The sequence below is a fragment of the Panthera onca genome, chromosome D2 (assembly GCF_046562875.1).
Source record: "Panthera onca isolate mPanOnc1 chromosome D2, mPanOnc1 haplotype 2, whole genome shotgun sequence".
NCBI lineage: Eukaryota > Metazoa > Chordata > Mammalia > Carnivora > Felidae > Panthera > Panthera onca.
The window spans coordinates 31032765-31053684 of NC_138349.1; the positions used below are offsets into that span (position 1 = coordinate 31032765).

The 20920-nt window shown below is 53.8% G+C and overlaps 1 protein-coding gene across 1 annotated transcript; it reads left to right on the plus strand.

Moving 5' to 3' along the window:
• The first annotated feature begins 14056 nt into the window (after positions 1-14056).
• On the plus strand, positions 14057-19699 carry SFRP5 (secreted frizzled related protein 5). The gene is made up of 3 exons (XM_060641833.3): positions 14057-14710; positions 16812-16889; positions 18601-19699. The coding sequence occupies exons 1-3, from the start codon at positions 14191-14193 to the stop codon at positions 18945-18947; spliced, it is 945 nt and encodes a 314-aa protein (XP_060497816.1). The 5' UTR covers positions 14057-14190; the 3' UTR covers positions 18948-19699.
• Positions 19700-20920: the final 1221 nt, after the last annotated feature.

Consider the following 20920-nt stretch of genomic DNA (forward strand, 5'->3'; position numbering starts at 1 on the left):
TATCTTATCTCCCAGCTGCAGCAGTTAGGGATTAATGGGTAGTGGCAGGGCCCCAGGAGGACAGATTCTGCCCCCCAGATCAACCTGAGAGGTCTGCAAGAGGGCGGGAAGCAGGAGGAGAGGGCACCAAGGGGTCTGTTCTCCAGCTGCCATCTTGCTTTCCTGCTTGAACTGGCTGAGTCACTGCAAAATGTGTAAAGCACTCAAAGCTGTGCCTAACACTTAATAGGAGTTCAATAAATGGTAACCATTATTCCATTCTCCTACTGTCAGCTCTTGGAGTCCTTGGACCTGTGCCTGCCCTGGGGCTGATCTGCCCCACTTTGCTAGTCAAAGTCTCCACCACTGGACAGCCCATGAGCGAACTTGGAAGTCATCCCCCACTCCAGCCTCAGGTGCCCCATCTATAAAATGGGCCTAGGTTTGGGGTTTGGGAACAGGGTTCTAGGTCTGATATTATTTTATTGAGTGACCTCAGAGTGGATTTAGGGATTTATTTATCCAGCTATAAGGCTTTAGAAAACCCCTTTACACTCAGCCTCAATTTCTTCATCTGTGAAAGCAATATTATAATCTCTGCATTGGCCTCCACACAACATTGCTGGGATGAAACTTCTGGAAAGCTGTTGGGACTATTCCATGTCATACTGGAATGTGGGCTTTGGGCTCCCAAAGGGGTTCAGATACCACACTCTGACCAAGGGGTTCAAGTTGACATATGTTGCTGCTCACAGAACCAATCCCCAAATCCAGGCTCTGCTCTCGAGGAGAAAGACACCTGAGTCACAGACCCTCTCTGGCTAGGACTGAGGAGGAGGGACCAGATGCTCTGCTGTGCCCAGGGAAGTCTCAGGTTACTCCACTGCCTAGATGTGATTGCTAGTGGCACCCCCTTCACTCCCCAAGCTGTCCCCCCTTGGACAATCAGTTACATGGTCCCTAGGCTGGAAGAACAAGGTTCTATCCTCCCAGAGGGACAGACAGAGAGACTCCATCCAACCTTGAGCACATCTGAAGTCAGGCAGTTAACTCCACCAAGGCCATGCAGGGGTCCAGAGGCTCAGAGGACTCCCACCTACCTCTTCCCTAGCTGTCCCAAGAAACATATGGTCACTATGCAGGGGGGGAGGAGGGATATGAAGATGAGGGAGGGGTGGGGGGCAGGAGAGTGGACTTTCAGATGAATAGATAGAATAAAGGGAAAATGAATGGAATGAGAAAGAGGGGGAAAAAACAGCTGGGTAAAAGCGGGGAGTGGACAAATAGAAGAAAGGAAGGATAGAAGGATGGAGGGACGAAGAGATACATGGATGGATAGATGGAGAGAGGGATGGACGGACAGATGGATGAGGGGTGGGATAAAGAGAGATGGATGTCAGAGTCTCACTGGTCCCCGTCCCCCATCGCTATGAAAGTACAGCAAACAAGGAGCCCAGCAGAGGATTTCATTTCCAGAAGGACATACAGATGGACTCTCAGGGGCCCCAGAAACTCGGTCTTCCCTCCCCCACTCCAAAGACATTCTTAGGACCACTCCTTTCCCCTGAATGTCTGCCTCTTCCCACTGCCCCTTCCCAAAGGGCAAAGGGCAGCACAGCAAAGGAAAGCTATCTACTATCAGCCCCATTTATCCCAGCCCTGTTTACTCTGGGTCTGCAATTAACAGAGTCTCTTTCCCAGATCAATTAATAGTGGGGGGCCCAAAGAGGGCACTGGGAGCCCCGACAGGTCAGGCTACTCACGCACGAACAACGGGGAATTGATGGAGCCTACTCCCTAATCCTGTTCTGAGGTGTCCCATCAGCCACTCCTTCCTGACTCTCAAAGAGGCAGTTCTTAGCTCAGAAAAGCTGACATGGGATGGTGCTAGAAAGCCCTGCCTCAAGCTGTGCAGGTGCAGGTGGGGTCCTGGATCTGCCTTCATCTGGGCAGCTCCCAGGGTCAGGGTAAAAAGGCTGGACAGTCTCATGAAGATCATCGGCCTAGAAAGGGACCAGACCTGGGTTCATAGACCCATCTCTTCCCACTTAGCAGCTGTGTGACCTTGGGCAAGTGACTTAATCACTCTGAGCCTCTGTCTTCCCCTCTGTGAAATGGGCATGATGGAAAGACAGAGCTCTATCAAGGGAGCTGCAAGGATGGAAAGAGTTAATGGAGCATGTCAGTCACTGGCCACAGCTTTGAGCTCCTTTAGGGAGCCTGGGGCACCCATCCCAGCCTGTGCATCCTCCCAGCTCCGTCTATGCTCCTCTGGGGTCCCTTCAGGTACCAGCAGACATTTGGAGGTTCTATCTCCTCCCTTGCCCAGAAGGATTCAAGAGGTTTCCTGGTTGTCCAGGGCAGTAGCCACCAGCCACATGTGGCTATTTAAATTTAGATGAACTAACATTAATATTCCCCAGCCATTAGAAAGGACCGCAACACTGACGCATGATACAAGCTGAGCGCAAAAGGGCACGCACTGTATGATTTCATTTATGTGAAATGTCCAGAGTAGGCAAATCCATGGAGACAGAGAAAACGGAGAGTAGCGTGGTGGTTTCCAGGAGCTGCGGCAGGGGGAATGGGGAGAAACGGCCTAATGTGTACAGTGTCTCCTTTCGGAGAGACAAAAATGCTTCAGAACCCGAAGCGGCGGCTGCAGAATGCTGTGGATGGGCTGTGTGTGCCGCTGAATTGTTCACTTTAGCAAAACGGCTGATTTCATGTTATGTGAATTTCTTCGCACCAAAAATGTTAAATTAAATTAAAAACTCGGTTCCTTGGTAGCACTAGCCAGATTTCAAGTGCCCAGCGGCCACATGTGGCCAGTGGCACCGAACTGGAGAGCACAGATCCAGAACATTTCCATCCAGGAAAAACTGCTGTTTTTTTAAACAATCTTCACCTTCAGGGAGTCAAATCAAGGTGATAACACGTCTTCACATCCCTTCTCTGATCCTGTCGCCAGGATGGCATTATTTCCATTAAGAGATGGGGCAACCCAGCGAGGGGCTGTGCGACCCCATGGCTGCACAGGAAGTGGCAGGCCAGGCACTTGCTCTGGGGTCTTCGGGCATCGGGTCTGGGATGCTCTCTGCCTCCCTCAGAGCTGGGCCCCGGAAGCAACAACTAAAGTGTCTGGCCGTCTGGCTGTCCTGCTCACACAGCAGCCTCAGCTTCCTCTCGATCTGCTTTCTCCCAAAGGGGCCCTGGCACCAGTTTCAAACGGGAAAGGGTGTGAAAGTGTGCAGTCTGGAAGATGAAGGGTGTTTGGTTCCTGTTTGCAAAAACTGTGGGGAAGAGGACTGACTTATTGCCAAGTGATTTGGAATTTTAACAAAAATTCCAGGAAGCCAGAGGCCGGGTAATGTGAGTGGAGGGAAAGAATGCACCTTTCCCTGACCCCAAGTTGCCTGGCCACAGAACTCGGTCAAGAGGGCACAGACCTCCGTCTCTAGCGGACCCTGAGCTGTCTTCAGAGTCCCCCCGGGTGGGCTGGGGAGGGGCACATCTCAGGCTAAAAAGGCCTGAATGTTTTCCTGACCATGGTACGGTCTGGACTCCTGGGGAGGCAGAAAGCTGGGAATGTAGGGAGAGTCAAGAGTTTTGTTCAATTCCAACTCCTCACTTTACTGCCTCGGTGACCTGGACTCAGTTTACTTACTCAGTTTACCTACTTACTTACTCAGTTTACTTCCCCTAACCTCTCTGGGCCTCAGTTTACTCATTGGCGAAATGGGGACTGATTGCTCATGTCTCCCTCAGTTGCTGCAAGGATGAAGCAAGATAAGAGACGTGACTCCCAGACACCCAGTAAAGACGAATTATCCCCACCAGGACCCCAGCTGTCCTCTACTACTGTTCCCATGAGGATCTCCCCTTAAGCACAAACCTCTGGAAAGTCGAAACCAAGTCACTGCTGATAATAATACTAATAACAGCACCATGCCAGACTCACTGAAGGGTGATTATGAAATCCCAGACGGAGGGATAGGATGGCTGCCCCATCTGTATTAGAATGTATGTGGTGGAGTCCCATCCGTCTGGAAGATTCCCAGCTGTGTGACCTCAGGCAAGTTCCCCAGTCACCTTTGATTTCTCATCTGTAAACGGCAGTGATAAGAACATCTGCCTCTTGGCATCATTGAGAGGTTTAAATGAGATGATAAAGCACTTAGCATGGCGCTGGACGGCCGAGGAACCGTTTGCCGATGCTGTTATTAATCAGAGCATCAGAGCCCTGCGCTGCACGCTGGAGAAGGTAAGGTGGACAGGAACCCAACCCAAGTTCCTCCCCAGGCAGAGAAAGCAGGCTGTGTGAAGCTTCCAGATAGGAGAGTTTTTACATTTCCGCCTCAAGGGGGCCCATGAGCCTTGGAGTGAGGCTGCAACAAGCAGGGGTGGGGGGTGGGGGGGGGGGGGGTTGGAAGAGGGGAGCAGGCACGGTCCCCTCTGAGCATCCTCTCTGAGGCCAGCGTTTCTCATCCTGGTCCCCAGGCCACTGCCTCAGAACCACCTGGGGTGGTCCAGTCGGTTTAGCGTCCAACTCTTGACTTCAGCTCAGGTCATGATCTCATGGTTCGTGGTTCACAAAGCCTGCTTGGGATTCTGTCTCCCTCTCTCTCTGCCCCTCCCTGCTTGCTCTCTATCTCTCTCTCAAAATAAATAAAAATTAACTTAAAAAAAAAAAAAGGACCACCTGGGGTGATGTGTATTGAACTGAAATCTGTAGGTAACTCAGCAACAATCTGAACGTGTATTTTAACCAGCTTCCAAGGTGATTGCTTCCCACTGCAAATTTGGGAACCTCTCTCCTCTCCTGGCTGTGGGTGTGCCCTGCGATGGCCCAAATCGTCCAGCCTAGTCCAGGTAGACCAAGGAAGCCAAGGACAATTTACAACCATAGGAAGTTAACCCCAAATCTCATCTGCCTGCCCACCGTACCTCTCTATCAATTAAACAAAATCAAACAAACCATGGTGCATATGCAGAGGTAAGGCATAATGACAGGCACAGTGCAGACACTGCCTGATCTTAGCAGATGTCCAATGGCTGAGAATAGATGCCCACCAATCAGTCAGAACACCCAGAGCAGCCAAATTGGGCCTAGCCTACACATGAGGCCCTGGAGAGAATTCACACTGGACAGGAGCCACTGTGGGGTCTGGGAATGCTCTGTGGGTAGGCTCTGGGCCCCGCCCCAGCCCTCATCTGTTTTATCTGCTGAGTTCCCACAAGCCACATCGTTTGAAAACAGAGTTGCCTTACTTTAAAAACACCAATGATGAAAAGCATTGATTTATGAGCACTTCTCCACAGGGTCTCTATCAGCCTTTGGGGCAGGACAACTCTTGGTCATGAAGGGCTGGGCTGGACACTGCAGGAGTTAGGCATCCCTGGCCCCTGCCCATTTAAATGCCGGTATCAGCCCCCGGCTCCCTGATAACCAAACCCAGGCAGGGTGGGGCAGGTTCTCCATGCAGCTGCGTACTTTGAGCCTAATGCTCCCCAGCTTTATAGGTGAAACAATTGAGACCTGAGAAGTCAAGCAACCAGCCCAAGGCCACAGTGCAGCACGCAAGTGTAGAACAGGAGAGCCACAAAACCTGGGCTGAGCCTCAGACCAACCTAGTCAGGCCTCAGTATTCCAGAAGTGGGCAGGAGGGAAGCAGGGGCCCTTTTTCAGAGAGCCTTGTACAAGCACCCATACCCTGAACCACCAGCTGGAAGCACTAGGACCAGGTAGCCTGAAGCTAAGCATTGAGCACAGAGGAGCCATTCTGAATCCAGGCAAAGAGGCTGGGACCACCTCAGTGGCCCTCAGGGCAAGCACCCAGCAGTTCCCAGGCCCAGGCCCCAGCTCCCTCCTAACAGAGGACAATTGCTCCATTGGCCAGGGTAGGGGATTGGAGATTCTCTGGCCCTGCTGGGCTCCTCCCCACCAACACCCTCTCCTTAATGAGGCCATTGTTTGCCCAGGGTGCCCCAACAGCTGGCCCCCACCCCTACCACTCCTGCCCTGGGTTTCCCCTCTGCAGTCCTGCCCTCCAGCACCTCCTGGGGGCTTCCTGACTTCCTTTCCTACACCCTGAGCACAAAGGCCCCTGGGGCCTCTCTGACCTACAGTTCCCCTTGCTTGGCCACTCACTTCCCTCACCCAGTCTCTGTTTTTTAAATTAATCAAAGATGCATGGACTGCCAATCTACTCCTGTTCAGCGAGAGAAGGCCTTCCATCCTGAGAGCCTGTAATTCCAGCCCAAAGCAAAGCAATCCGTTGTTTTATTTACGGTTAAATGAGCCGTTCTGTGTTGATTTGGGGAAACGTGGAGAACAGTTTATGAACCTTCAGTAGTGCCTTCACAGACCCTGATGGTCAGGAACCACAGGAATAGTGAACAGCTTTCAACTGAAACGTTTTCTAAACCTGGGGTCCTGAGGGCCCGTATAGCCACAGCTGGAGCCGAGAGAGCGGGGGGCCACGCGCAGGCTCCCTCCCGTGATTGCACAAACTCTGACCACTTGCACCCCGGCAGTTTTCAGCACCTTCAGGTACTTCTCATGTAATCTTACCACGCGTCTGCAGTAGAAAGTCTTTGTTTGCAGAGGGGGAAACTAAAGCAAGGGTAGTTTTGTCTCACCCGAATCCCACAGTCCACAAATGGTAGAGGCAAAGCCTAATAATAGGTGCCTTTGACTCTGTGTCCAGTGCTCATTCTCCTTCCCACAAAGAGGAGGCTTTGGGGTACCTCTCTACATCCCAACCAAGAAGTCGCTGTAGTTGTGATTATAAACTATTCGTGAATTTTGTTCGTTGCCTGGCGGCCCCTCTAGATCTTGAGCTCCCCAAGGGCAGTGGCCTGGCCGAGCAGGGTCAAACCTAAGGCAGCCTCAGTTACCTGAGTCCCGTGGAAGTCTCACTCTGGCCCTAGCGCCCTCCTCCTCTGCAAGACAGTTGGGGTCAGTGCTCAACAAGATGCAACTCCCCCCAGCCACTTCTCACATGCAGCCACAAAGGGAAGTCCAGGCTTCAAGTTTTGACTTCTTGGCTGTGTGATTAGAAGCGAGTTACTGAACCTCTCTGGGTCTCAGTTTTCTCATATTAATTGGGGGTAATAATACCTACCTCGCAGTGCATAATTAAATGAGATAATGTATGGGAAAGCACAGAGCCTAATACCAGGCACCCAGGATGCCCTAAACAAGTGCTCAGGAGAGGACAGGGAAAGAGGGAGGGAGGGAAGCCAACATGAGCGTAAGTGCTCGTCCATCACCCCCAATCCCTCAGCAAGCATGAAATGCTTCTCAATTTACTCCACTCGTCCACAGTCACCCTATAGCCCTGCTGATCTTCCCTGAGCCCCCCAAGAATTCTAACAGAGACCAAAACAGCTTAAAGGAAGCTGGCTCCAGCCTGAGCCCGGCTGGCTCCGAAGACTCCCTTCTTCAGCCACGTCCTCCCACCAAGTATTCATCCACCCGTTCAGTCATTCATTCATGCAACATTTACTGAGCACCTACTACATGACTGGCAGTGTACGAGGAACTAGAGAAATGGAGACGAACGAGACAAGCTCTTGCCCCTGTGCAGCACTCTGTCTCTGGGGATGCCAGAAATTGAGAAAATAAACCCAGTACTATGATGACCAGTGTGAGGAGGCCGCCGGAGGAGGGAGGGTGGGGGGTGGGGGGGCGGCGGGGTTCAGGTTCTATGTGCAAGCCCAAGGAGGAGGCCTGGCCCACTAAAGTCTTGGGAAGAAGTTTATGCTAAAGGCAATTGGAGCAACTAAGGATCCTGAGCGTAAGGGAGAGGCCAGCAGGTTAGCAGTGTGAAATGATCAGTTCTCTCCTGCAGCAAGGAAAACAACAGGACCAGAGGACAGCCCTCAGCAGTGAGGAAAGACAAGTCAGGAGGAGGGAGAGCACAGGCGGATTTAAGAGAAATTAAGGAGCGAGGAGCCACATAATTTGGTGACAGCCTCTGAAGACCATTGTCATGTCAATGTTCAATAGTATTCACTAGCAGCTATATAGACAGCTCTTCCGGTCTGCACTGCTGTGAGCAATTGTTAAATGAGTTCTAATCCTCTATGTACTCCAAAAAGGAATTCTTGTTATTATCCTTACTTTACAGATGAGAAAGCTGAAGCCCAGAGAGGTTAAATAACCTGCCCAAGGTCAGGCAGCATTACTGAAATCAGAATCCAGTCTCATTTCAGAGTTCACGGTCTTAACCGGAACATCTGGCTGCCTCTCTAGCCAGGGTTACCCACTAGCCAGACCCTGGGGGTCCCAGGTGTGCTGGGAACCCAGGGAGAAAAGAAGAGCCTTCTCTCTGTCCCCAGCCCTGTCCTGAGAATATTAGCAAAGCCCACCTGCATGCTTTCTTTTGCATTTCAGGCATTCTTAGAGCCAGACATGCCCCAGGTCCAAGACGTGCTTGGTCTCTGCTTTTGTTCCCCCGAGGTCCAGGACAACCAGTGTGCCTGCCGGTGTCCAGGGTCATAGAAGGAAGGACTGCGACTTGTCTCCCTGGCCACTTGATTCAATGACAGCGGGCCCAGATCCAGCCCCTCTGCAACCAGGCCCCCACTGCTAGAAGGCACCCAGAGATCCCAGATAGGCCCTTCTGAACTGCTTCCCAGAGCATAGGTTGTGCAGCAGGAAGACTCTGCAGAGCTGGGACTCTGCAACAGATGTTGACTTTGCAGTCAACAAAGCTAAATGATGGAAAGTAAAACAGTGTTATAGGTGTGGTAGGAAGAGCACTGGGCTGGGAGCCAGGAAGGCCAAGTTCTAGTTTCCTCTTCTAGGCAATGGGAGGGGAGGAGACGCTGGGGGACAACAACAATGGGTCCCTGCTAGCTCTGTCTCAACGCTTTGGGCATCCCAGCCCTCCCGGGAGGCAGGCAAGCCTGTGCCAGCAGGACCTCCTCACAGACCGGGACAGAAGAGGTCCTTGGCCTTGAGCCAAGGACAAAGCCAGCCTCACCTCCATCATCATCTCAACTCTCTTCCTCTTCATTATCTCATTTGATCATCAAGATGGCCCCATGGAGAATGTAAAGCAGAGGTGATCCTCCCCATTTCCCAGATGAGGACACTGGGTGTCTCCCCAGATGAGACTCAGGGTTTGTGGGGGGAGGGGACTTCCTACTGAGTTGAAAACACACAACTGAATCTTCTGAATCCAAGCTTGGTGCACTCCCCACTGTCATGCACTGCCTCTCCCTGGGGGCCTTGTAAGAGACATGAGAGGGGCAGACCTCTCGCTCATGTCTCCATTATAGTACTGATCACAGAGCTACCGGATGCCAGGCACTATGCTGGGTGCTCCTCTCCTCCCTTCCCTCAGTAGGTCTTCACTAACACCCAGGAAATAAACGTTCTTCACCTCATCCTACACGTGAAGAAATTAAGGTTCAAAGCTCAAGAGACGTATGCCCAAGGACACACAGCTAGCAAGTGCTCAGAATTCACCACCAGTCAGTCTGACTCAAAGCCCAGATTCTTCCTGCCACACTACGTTGCCTTTGTGTGTCCACATTCTCCACATGGACAGGGACTGAGACTATTTCATGTATATGCCCAGCCCACAGCAGGCTCTAGTTAAATGTTGGTTCCTGGAATTATTATTCCCAAGACCAAAGCATTAAAAGGAATGAAGAAGGCTATCTCATACAGATGGAAATTATAATCCAACCAGAACATATAGTTGTCATGAAACTTTATGCTCCCAACATAGCTTCAAAGTATATAAAGCAAAATTGATTTAAAAAAAAAAAAAGGAAAACCCACAATCAAAGTAGATTTTATACACCTCTATCAGAAATGAATAGAATAGGGGTGCCTGGCTGGCTCAGTCAGTAGAGTATGCAACTCTTGAGCTCAGGGTTTTGGGTTCCAGTCCCACCCTGGGTGTAGGGATTATGAAAGAGAGAGACGGAGGGAGGGAGGGAGGGTGGGAGGAAGGAAGGAAGGAAGGAAGAAGGAGGGAAAGGAAGGAAGGTAGGGAGGAAGGAAGGGAGGAAGGAAGGGAGGGAGGGAGGGAGGAAGGGAGGGAGGAAGGAAGGAAGGGAGGGAGGAAGGAAGGAAGGGAGGAAGGAGGGAAGGAGGAAGGAGGGGAAGGAAGGGAGGAAGGAAGGGAGGGAGGGAGGAAGGAAGGGAGGGAGGGAGGGAGGGAGGGAGGGAGGACAGAAGGAAGGAAGGGAGGGGGGAAAGGAAGGAAGGAAGGGAGGAAGGAAGGGAGGGAGAAAGGAAGGAAGGGAGGGAGGGAGGAAGGAAGGGAGGGAGGGAGGAAGGAAGGGAGGGAGGGAGGGAGGGAGGGAGGGAGGGAGGATGGAAGGAAGGAAGGGAGGGAGGAAGGAAAGAAGGGAGGAAGGAGGGAAGGAGGAAGGAGGGAAAGGAAGGAGGGAATGGAGGAAGGAAGGGAGGGAGGAATGAGGGAAAGGAAAGTAGGAAGGGAGGGAGGGAGGGAGGGAGGGAGGGAGGGAGGAAGGAGGGAAAGAGGAAGGAAGGAAGGAAATATGTAAACTGGCAGTTCTTAAATTTTTGGTCTTAGGAACCCTTTATACTCTTAAAAGTGATTGAGGTTTTTAGATTAATTAAAGACCTTTTGTTTATATGCTTTTATACCTACCAATATTTACACGTTTAAAATTAAAACTGAGGGAAATTTTATTTATTAGCCCATTTAAAATAACAAAAATAAACCTCTTATATGTTAACATAAATAACAAATTCTATGGAAAATAATTATATTTCACAAAACAAAAAAAAATAGTGAAAAGAGTGACATTGTCTTGATTTTTACAAATCTCTCTCATGTCTGGTTTAATAGATTTAGATTCTCATACCTCTTCCTGCATTCAATCTGTTGTTACGTGTTGTTTTGCTTGAAGCATATGAAGAAAATTTGGCCTCACATAGAAATGTAGCTGCAAAATAGAATATTTCAACAGCCTTTTCAGATATTGTACATATTCTTCTTTGATACTACTAAAAACCTGCCATGTGACAGTTCCTTAAATGTTGGTTGTAATGTAGCATCCGAATCCATATCAATAAACTTTTCTTACCCTGTTACCTTAAGATCCATTAGTCTATCTTGTTTAGAGTGAATCTCTGAATTGCATACAATTCTGACAGTTGTAGATTCCCTTAAAGGGACTTGGGGCCCCTCAGGAGAACCCTGACCACACTTGGAGAATCACTGAAGTAGGCAATAAAAAAGTAGAAAAACATAGATTTGCTAACATAACCAACAAGTTTGATCTAACAGGCATCTATGTAGACCATTGCTCACGACAAACCACAGATACGCTTTTTTTTTTGAACGAACGGTCCCTCAATCACCTCGGGGAAACGTGCACCTGGACAGACTGCAGAAGCTCCAAGATGGACAGATGCCCAGCACGCCAAGCGTTCCCCACAGCTGCCTAGGCCCTGGAACAGGCTCATCAGGAAAAGACATGACATCAGAGTGCAGCCTCCTCCCTGCCCGGGCCACAGAGCCAGGGTGACCCATTGACCTGGCTGGAGAGAGGGCTCTTCCTGACAGCCCCCACCTAGGCTTCATTCCTGCGAAGGCCTTCCCTCCTTAATCTCACATGTCAGGGAGTCTTGGGAGTCCCCAAGGCAGAGTTGTCGGGCAAAGACTGCCCATCTTCCCCTTCCAGGAGGCTCCCAGCTCGGCCCCTCTGCCCTTAGAAGCCCGTGAGCTGCCGGGTACAGACTCACCTGGCTCTTAGGCCTTGCACAGTTCTTACGTAACCAGCAACAGGAACAGGCCGGGCACTGGGACGCCAAGAACAGCACAGGCGACCAGCTGCCCAGGGAGCCTGCACCTTGCACGACCACTTGGGGGGCGCCAACACTCCCTGCCAGTGCCCAGGACCACACCTCCCTGACGTGCAGAAACCCTGCCAAGCCTGAATCAGGGATGAGAGCAAACTGGAGCACAGAGAACAGCATCGCTGCTCAGAGCCCCAGACCAGAGCCAAGGCCAAGGAAGCCTTCAGAACACACATCACATTCTTACCCTAAAGTCATACATTTCTTAGAGATCTAACATTCCTAGGTGCCTATTATACGCTGGCATTATGCAGGGGGCTTTCTTTCCATGCGTCATTTTCTTGGCCCCTCGCAATAACTACTGAGAATGTTCCATTTACAAACAAGAAAATGGATGGTCAGAATGGCTAAGTCGTTGCCCAAGGTCACTCAGCAAAAGTGCACTTGGACTTCAACCTGGCTCATTTTGTCTGCAAAGTCCTGGTTCTTGTACCATTACTACACTCCGCTGCCTGGGCCTGCAGGGAGAGGTCCTGTACCTTCTGGCTTTTCATCCACAGAACCTCTTCATGCTGGGGGTTGGGAGAGGAAGAAAGGAGGGCAAAGGTCCTCTGCCTGTTTCACCTGAACCCAACTAGGTCGTCCTGGACATCAAAAGCCATCATTTCCCACCCTGGGCTCCATCTGCTGAATTGCTTCTGTTTCTTCTGTCCTGCCTTTTGTCTTTTTTTCACAACCAGATCAGATAAAGCATCCCATCTGTGGTGTGTACACCACACCCCAAGCCTTGCACATAGTAGGGGCTTCATGTGTGTCTGCTGAACATTAGGAAGAGTGGCCCCTCACCCGTCTCCACTACCACAGGAAGGACAGATCCATGGGAAGACAGGAGCCCTGGAAACAGCCAGGAGGATGGGGGTAGGAGGTATAAGGGCAAGAGTGGAAGGGGCAAGCACAGACCCAAGCCCCAGACTTCCCCAAGCCTTCCTACGAGACACATTCCCAGGGGACCTCCCCACCAAAGACCGGGGAGGTCAGGTCTCAGGTCAGGCTCTCAAGAAGAAGCTTCCCCACCCCCAAGCCTCCCTCCAAAGGCTCCTCCCACACGAAAGCCAATGGCAGGCAGGGGGCAAACATGGGGTTCCTGAATGCCTCCTCTCTGATGCCTCCTTGGATATCCTCAATTCCTTCCTCCTCCCACAGCCATTCCTGTCCTGGGTTGGAAATTACCTTCCGGCAGAGTACTTAAGCCCCGGCCTCTTTGGAGCCCAAGCCTGGATTCAAATTCTGGCTCCTTCACCTATTAGCTATGTGACTGAGGGCCAGTTACTTCACCCTAAGCACCCCATAGCCAGTAGGCCTGCAGACTCCAAATCCAGACCTCCTGGTTGTGCCCTGGCTCTGACTCTGGAACCAGACCACCAGGGTTCAAGTCCTGGCCCCTATCCTTACTTAACTTCTCTTTGCCTGGATACTTTTATCTGTAAAGTGGGGATAATAACTACCCACTCGCCTTACTATAGCATTGCTCTGAGAATTTAACAGGGTAACCTATGCGATGTGCTTAGAACAGACACAGTAAGGATCCAATAAGCATTAACTAGCAATAGAAATAGTAGGTGATAAAGCCGTGAAGTACTGCGCCGTGTCTACGGCCCTGGGAGCTCCATGAATGGCAGTTATGATTACCTGCGCCCCCACTAGGCTACGATGTCCCTGGAGGTGGGAAGTCCTGGGTCAGATCCATCTCTGATTCCCCGGCAGCCAGCACAGTGCCGGGCACCAGGGGGAGTTCAGACAAATGCTCGAGATCGGACGGGTGAAGAACTGCCCTCCTGGAGCAGGAGGGTGTGGGCAGCCAGGAGCCTCCCGCCAGGAGAAAGGAGAACCGAGGTGTCAGGGAAGAGAAAACAGAGCGGAGGGGGAAAGGCCGAGACGGACAGATAAGCAAGTGAAGTGAGTGAGAAAAGGAACAGGAGAGGCTGTGGCGGAGGGAGATAAGGAGGAAGGATGGAGAACTCGACCTGCGACGTAATGCCCAGGGAGGCGAGGGACGTGAGGACGCCCCGGGAGCGGCGCGAGGCCGGCCCCGCGCTGAGGCCGGGGAGCCGGTGCGCGAGAGAGGGGCGCGCGAGCCGGCGCGGGGCGGGACGCGCGGGAGCCGGCGGGAGGGGCCGAGGGGGCTCCACCTCGACTCCCCGCCGGGGCCGGGGAGGCGGGCGGCCGGAGATTGGCTGGGGCGCGCGGCGAGGCCGGGCCCGGAGCCCCGAGGTGGGAGGCGCCAGGATCACTCGGTGCGCCCGGGAGCCGAGCACTCGGGCCACCTCGGCGGCGGCTGCAGGGGAACGGCGGGGCGGCGGGCGCGCGCCGGGGCAGCTGGGGGCGCCGCGCACCGAGAGGCCGGGGTGTGCGCAGCCATGCGGGCGGCGGCGGGGGGCGCGCGGGCGGCCGCGCTGGCGCTGCTGCTGGGGGCGCTTCACGGGGCGCCGGCGCGCGGCGAGGAGTACTACTACGGCTGGCAGGCCGAGCCGCTGCACGGGCGCTCGTACTCCAAGCCGCCGCAGTGCCTCGACATCCCCGCCGACCTGCCGCTCTGCCACACCGTGGGCTACAAGCGCATGCGGCTGCCCAACCTGCTGGAGCACGAGAGCCTGGCCGAGGTGAAGCAGCAGGCGAGCAGCTGGCTGCCGCTGCTGGCCAAGCGCTGCCACTCGGACACGCAGGTCTTCCTCTGCTCGCTCTTCGCGCCCGTCTGCCTCGACCGGCCCATCTACCCGTGCCGCTCGCTGTGCGAGGCCGTGCGCGCCGGCTGCGCGCCGCTCATGGAGGCCTACGGCTTCCCCTGGCCCGAGATGCTGCACTGCCACAAGTTCCCCTTGGACAACGACCTCTGCATCGCTGTGCAGTTCGGACACCTGCCTGCCACCGCGCCTCCAGGTAGCGCCGCCGCCGCCCTCGCCCCCGCGCGCTCCGACAGCCCCGGGCGCCCGCGAGCTGGGCCCTTAGCCTCCCGGAGATGGCACCCCACCACACACACACACACACACACACACACACACACCCCGCCTTCGCTCAGCCCTGCGTACCCCGGGAACTGTCCCCCACAGCCTTCCAGCCTTCCCACCTCCCACACACTGCCAGACTAGTGCCTTCCCAGGCTCTGGACAAAGCTCGCGGGTTCTCCCCATTCCAACTCCGTTCCTGAAGACGCCCCTGGGGTCCCTGGCAGCGCCCACCTTCCTAAACCTCTGGAATCCCTGGGTAGCCCCAATGCTGTCCCCCCATCCTGGGGCATCCCCATAAATGCCTTGTGGCCTAAGCCCAAGAATGCCCAGGGTCGCTAAACAATGCCCAAGCCGGTTCACCTCCTCCACAGCTCTGGACCCCAGGGCACCAAAACAAGCATCACTCCCATCCCGTGTTGGGACCTCGGGAAGGGAGAAGGGCGGGGGGAAGGGGTTTAGCGAAGACTGGGGTAAGCATGCTCCTGGGCTATGGTTTCCACCCCCCCAAAACTCACACCCCCCATTTTCTGCACCTGGGAACCCCAAATTCTCCCACTCTCTTCCCCAATCCCCCAGGTTGGGAGGCCTTGGGGTAAAAGCTCAATGCAGGAAGAAAGAGCAGATTGCCAGCATCTGCCACTGACAAGGAGCCCTTGGGAGAGCTGCTGAACTTGGAGCTTCGGTTTTCCCATAAGTAATATAGGAAGCCAGCTCAGGTTCTGAGATCCTACGTGCCACCTCCCAACCGCCCCCAGTCCCATTACCCCTAATCTCTCCCTGGCCTCAGCCTCCCTTCCCTGTGCGCCCCATGGCCCGCCCCAAACGCCAAACTCCTTCCAAGCAGAGTAAGCCTGGGCTGGGCACCAGACCGGGGAATAAACAGCGGCATGAGCAGGAGAGCTGTGTCTGGGCAGTTTGTCAGGAGTCTAAGGAGCCCCTGATGCTGCAACTTCCCCAGGAGGCAGCACTGCTTTCCCCTTTTCTTGTCTGACCACCCTACCCACCCCCTCAGGGCTCGCCTCACCCACACATCCCTTGGTCCTGCACCCCCACGTCCCCTCCTGAGAGTCAGGTAGGGGTCCTGAGACTGGGTGTGGAGAGTGTGGAGAGAAGGGAAATACCCTGTGCTGGGGTCAGGAAGCAGGGGAGAGACAGCCAGCTCAAGCAGAGACAGTGCAGTCCCTAACAGATATCCTGACATGATTCCTTTTTCTGGTTTCCTTGGAACCCCAATATTAACAGCCTGTAAGGCAGGGAAATCCCAGGCTCGGAACCCCACCTGGCCCCGCCCGCACAGTCCTGCCCTCTTTGAAGCCCACCTTCCCCTGTGATGGGGCACCTACCTGGAGGCAGAGACATGGGACAGAGGTCAGGTGCTGTGTGGTGGCCTGAGAACCAGAGGCAGCCCAAAGCGTGTGTGTGGCCAATAAAACAAAATATTTCATATAAAAATTAAGAGTTGTGGCTTCCCTGGAAAAATCAGAAGTTCTGGCCACGCTAAGCCACCCACCTTAGAGGGTGGTCCCCTCAGTTTACCACAGTCCCTGTCCTGGCAGTGTCACTGTCCCCCACCTTCCTGGACCTGTGTTCCTAGAAAGCCCCTGCAGATTACCCCTACTGCAGCACTAGCCTGGGAGCCTCAAATCCTGAGTCCTACACTCACTTCTCAATAGTTTTGCAGAGTGGGTAGCCACTCTGGACCTCAGTTTTCTTTTCTTGAATAGTAATACTTCATAGTCTGAGGATTAAATGAAACAAAGTTTAGAAGACAGCCCACGTCATGGTTGCAGTTGCCAGGGCCATGGAGCAGTGGTGCCCACTGGGACAGTTTTGTCCCCATGCAACCTTATCTCTTTTGAACCTCACAACCCCTCAGTGACCATCGGTACCGTCATCCCAGTTCCTGATGACAGAGTGGAGGCTTGGCAGGGGGAGGTGGCTCTTCAGTCATTAGCCTGGGCTCTAAGTGGTTTATTGAACTCTGATCCCCTCATGAGCCTCCCTCGTCTCCACCCCTGCTTCTCTCTTCACAGTGACCAAGATCTGTGCCCAGTGTGAAATGGAGCACAGTGCCGATGGCCTCATGGAACAGATGTGTTCCAGCGACTTCGGTGAGTGTGGAGCCCACATGGCCACTGCCCCAGTGCCTCTCCTTGACACACACACACACACACACACACACACACACACACACACACGTCCACAACCATCACACTGAATACTAACAGTTTCTGCATCGTGGATTCCTCTTAGAATCTGATCAGGGCCATGAACCCTCTCCCCAGAGAAATGCAGCTCTTTTTGCAGGTTATCTCAGGGGCTTCAGAAGCCCCTCAAGGCCATGGTCCATGGGCCCAGAAACCATCCCTGGCCAGGGCTCCTCCAGTCCTCCCTTGGCACTGGCCCACAGAGGGGCCTCCAGGGCTAGATTCCCTTTAGGAGAAGCAGGCTAAGCCCAGAGATGGATGGGGGCACCCGGGGGAGAGATGGGCCCCAGGGTGGAAGTACAGCACCCTCGTCCCTGGGGCACCTCGGCCTGGTACCCGATGCACCGCTGGCCAGGCGAGCTGCAGTCACTTGTCCCACGGCTTCGTCCTGGGGCCTCTCCACTCCTGGGACAGTGAGCCAAGTCTAGTCAGGCCCACACAACCCAGCATGTGGCCTTTGCCAAGTTGACTCCTGTTTTGTGTCTTAGCCTCCCTGTCTGTAAAAAAGAGATAGCAATGAAATCCTTAGTTCAGCAAGTCTTTTATGTTGTTAGTCTGTTTGTAAAGAGATTACTACTATTGCAAGGTATGTGTGTATCCGAGAGAGGGAAAGAGAGGGGGTAAGGGGAGAAAGAGAGAGATAGAAAGATTTTATAAGTTTCCTTCCCTGGGTGGACAGAATCATTCTCTGGCATCTCCCTGGCTCCTCACAGAGATGGGGGATCCAGATGCCTGTAGAAGGGGGAGACTAGCCCAAGTGACCCCCATGTTCCAGACTCCCAGTCCCCAACTGTATGAAGCTCTCTGCAGCCACCCTGAATGTCCTGATCACCCCGACCACTCAGGCCTTCAACCACCTCCCCGACGCTCACCCCTACATTCACACTCCAGACACACCACAGAAATACTCTCATACTTAAAATACACAGCACCACACATCACACTCCGAACCCATTCTACAGTCACACAGATTACAGTGGTGTGTTTGCACCAGCAAGAGCTGGTTGTGCACACTTCCCGACCTAGTGCTCTGTGATGCGGTGGGCCATGGTGGGGGGATTTACCCCATGGGAACCAGCACATGCTACAGAGCGGGCCCCCTCCCTAGGGCCAGCTGTCAAACATTGATCAGCCCATCATTGCTCCAAACACACACACACACACACACACACACACACACACACACAGAGCCAGAAATCACATTTCAAAGCACCCCCAGAGATCATGAAGTCCAGCCTCCCTCTGTCACAAGGACCCCGCCCCCCACCAAACCTCCCCTTCCAGTTGGGCAGCTCCACCTGCGGTATTTCCTGGGGACCCCAACACCCTACTCCACTCCCCACCAGGAGCTGTCCACCCTGCACTTGGTTCATGGAAAGGCAGGGGCTCTGGGGTTAACCTCATTCCCCCCCACCATAGCTCAAGGCTGAAACATGATAGTGCCGGTGAAAGTCTAGCACATGATAGGAGCTTCAAAAATGTACCCATATAAGCCCACCTTCCCAAGACCCAGGCTTGGAACTTCAGGCTTGAGCACCAACTGTGGGGCCACCAGCAGCCGGAGCAAACCTGCCCATTCTCACACGGTCCCTCTGTCTACCCACCCCACACACAGTGGTTAAGATGCGCATCAAGGAGATCAAGATAGAGAATGGGGACCGGAAGCTGATTGGAGCCCAGAAAAAAAAGAAGCTGCTCAAGCCAGGCCCACTGAAGCGCAAGGACACCAAGAGGCTGGTGCTGCACATGAAGAATGGTGCCAGCTGCCCCTGTCCACAGCTGGACAGCCTGGCCGGCAGCTTCCTGGTCATGGGCCGTAAGGTGGACGGACAGCTGCTGCTGATGGCCGTCTACCGCTGGGACAAGAAGAATAAGGAGATGAAATTCGCAGTCAAGTTCATGTTCTCCTACCCCTGCTCCCTCTACTACCCCTTCTTCTATGGGGCTGCTGAACCCCACTGAAGGACGCTCCTCCCTGCCCCATCCAGCCAGCTGTGCCTTGCTCTCTGTCCCCACCCCTGGGGCATTCTCTCTCTTCCTGCCCATCTGGCCTCACCTCTATTCCCAGGCTGACCCAGCCCTGACAGAGAGCGGTTCCATGCAGAGCAGAGCTCTTACCAGCACAGGCCCTAAGGAATGGGCATGGAACCTGAGCTGTCCTTGACTGAGGGGTTCTGGAGTCCCTGGGGACTTCTCTTAGGAGCAGAGCTTTCTCATTTGAAAGCTCAGGGTTTCAGAAAGTAGGTGGTGGGAGGAGAGAGCAAGGGAAGCATGGAGGGGCTCTGAGCAGCCTCACGAGGTGGCTTCCAGAACAGACCATGCTGTCAGCTCCACTCTGTTGGTGGGGAGGCCTCGCCTCAGAAAGTCTATTAGGCTGAGCTACTTGGGGGCCAGTCCCCCACCCCCACTGCTCCCTCGTGTCATCATAGCCCCCCCAAAGGAGGGGCATTAGGGTCGTAGCACCTTCCAGCTACAGTTCCCCCACCTTCCCCATCTCTTCCCCTCTCCCTTCCAGCTAGACTGGAGAAGCCCAGCCCAGACCCCCTCCCACAGGCTGCTTTTTGGGATTCATCCCTCAGCCTCCGCATGTCCCTTTTACCCTGATGATGAGTAAATTATTGCTACGCAGCAAGGCCATAGGTACTAGATTAGTTGCAGGCAAGGTTTGGTTTTTAATTTTTTTTTAAGTTTTTAATTAAATCAAAGAAAAATAAGTTGGTTTTGACTAGGTTATTTCTTTGTCAGCTGGTCCCCAGAGGTGGAGAGAGGGAGGGTCAGAAGGGACTTTTAGGAAGAGGCCCTTGTCATAACCCATGGCCTGTCCACACAGGCATACTTGGAACGCCTAAGAGCAATGCCCATGTTCTTGTAAGATCCCTTGAGAGCACCCTTCTCATCCGCATCACTAAGTGAGGGATGGAGATGGCCCTCCTTTTGTTCCTGAAGAGGGAGATGCCAAGATCCCCAGCCTTCTCCCATGGTCAAAAGGCTCTCACAATCCTGCCACATCTCCCTGACAATGTCTGCCCTCAGATCCCAAGAAGGTTGGAGCACAGGAAACTACTCTGAAGAGCCAGGGGTCTAAACATGTCTCTCCTACCCCTTCAGCACTCAGACCCCCTGCTCCCCGCCACCCCCCCCCCCCCCCCCCACACACACACACACACTGGACACTGATCCTGAACTGTAAGGATAATGGTATAGACTTGTGCTACAGGGACCAGAGAATCTGTATCCCCTGGGAGCTGGTTAGAAATACAAGCTGGGGGGGTGGGGGGGGGCACCCCAGGCCTGCTGTATCAGAATCTGCATTTTGACACATAAACCTTCAAATCTAGAGAGCTTTTGCAAAACACTGGGCCCCACTCTATGCAATTAAATCGATCTCTGGAGGGTGCTCGGAAATCTGAATCTCTAGATGCTCTCCGGGGTGGGATGCCGCCTGTGTTGAAAACCTTGATCTAGATAAGCCAGCCGCTGAGGCAGGAGGGTGAGGGGCTGAGGTTACCTCAGGCTTGGAGCTTCTTGGTCCTGCGTGCGGGAAGGAAGTGGCTATAACAACCGAGGGGCTTCTTCAGTGACTTCAGAGCACACGCGGGCCGCTACCGTGAACTGAATGGGGCAGGGAGGGGAGAAGGCTTAAAATGGAGGCAACGGGCTCCTGCTACTCAGGGAAGGGGTGGTGTGAGGAAATCCCGGGGGTTTGTCAGAAAAGCCGAGCGACGAGGCAGAGGTACCCAGGGCAGGGGGCTGGGGACACCCCAGAGCAGCTTTCCTCACCAGCGACAGTGTGTACAGCTGCCAAGTCCAGTCCAGGCTCCCCGCTCCTCCAAGACAATGGGGCGCGTCCTGTGAGGAGAACCTTGGCTTCCAGGGCTCTCAGAGAAGCAGGCTGCCACAGAGAAGTGAGGCAGGCCAAAGGGCCCACATTCTGC

Bases quoted from the DNA above. Each gene is read 5' to 3' on its own strand.
- SFRP5 (XM_060641833.3), top strand. From the start codon at position 14,191: ATGCGGGCGGCGGCGGGGGGCGCGCGGGCGGCCGCGCTGGCGCTGCTG. The intron at 14,711-16,811 runs GTAGCGCCGCCG...CTCTCTTCACAG, and splicing joins GCCTGCCACCGCGCCTCCAG to TGACCAAGATCTGTGCCCAG. The intron at 16,890-18,600 runs GTGAGTGTGGAG...CCCCACACACAG, and splicing joins GATGTGTTCCAGCGACTTCG to TGGTTAAGATGCGCATCAAG.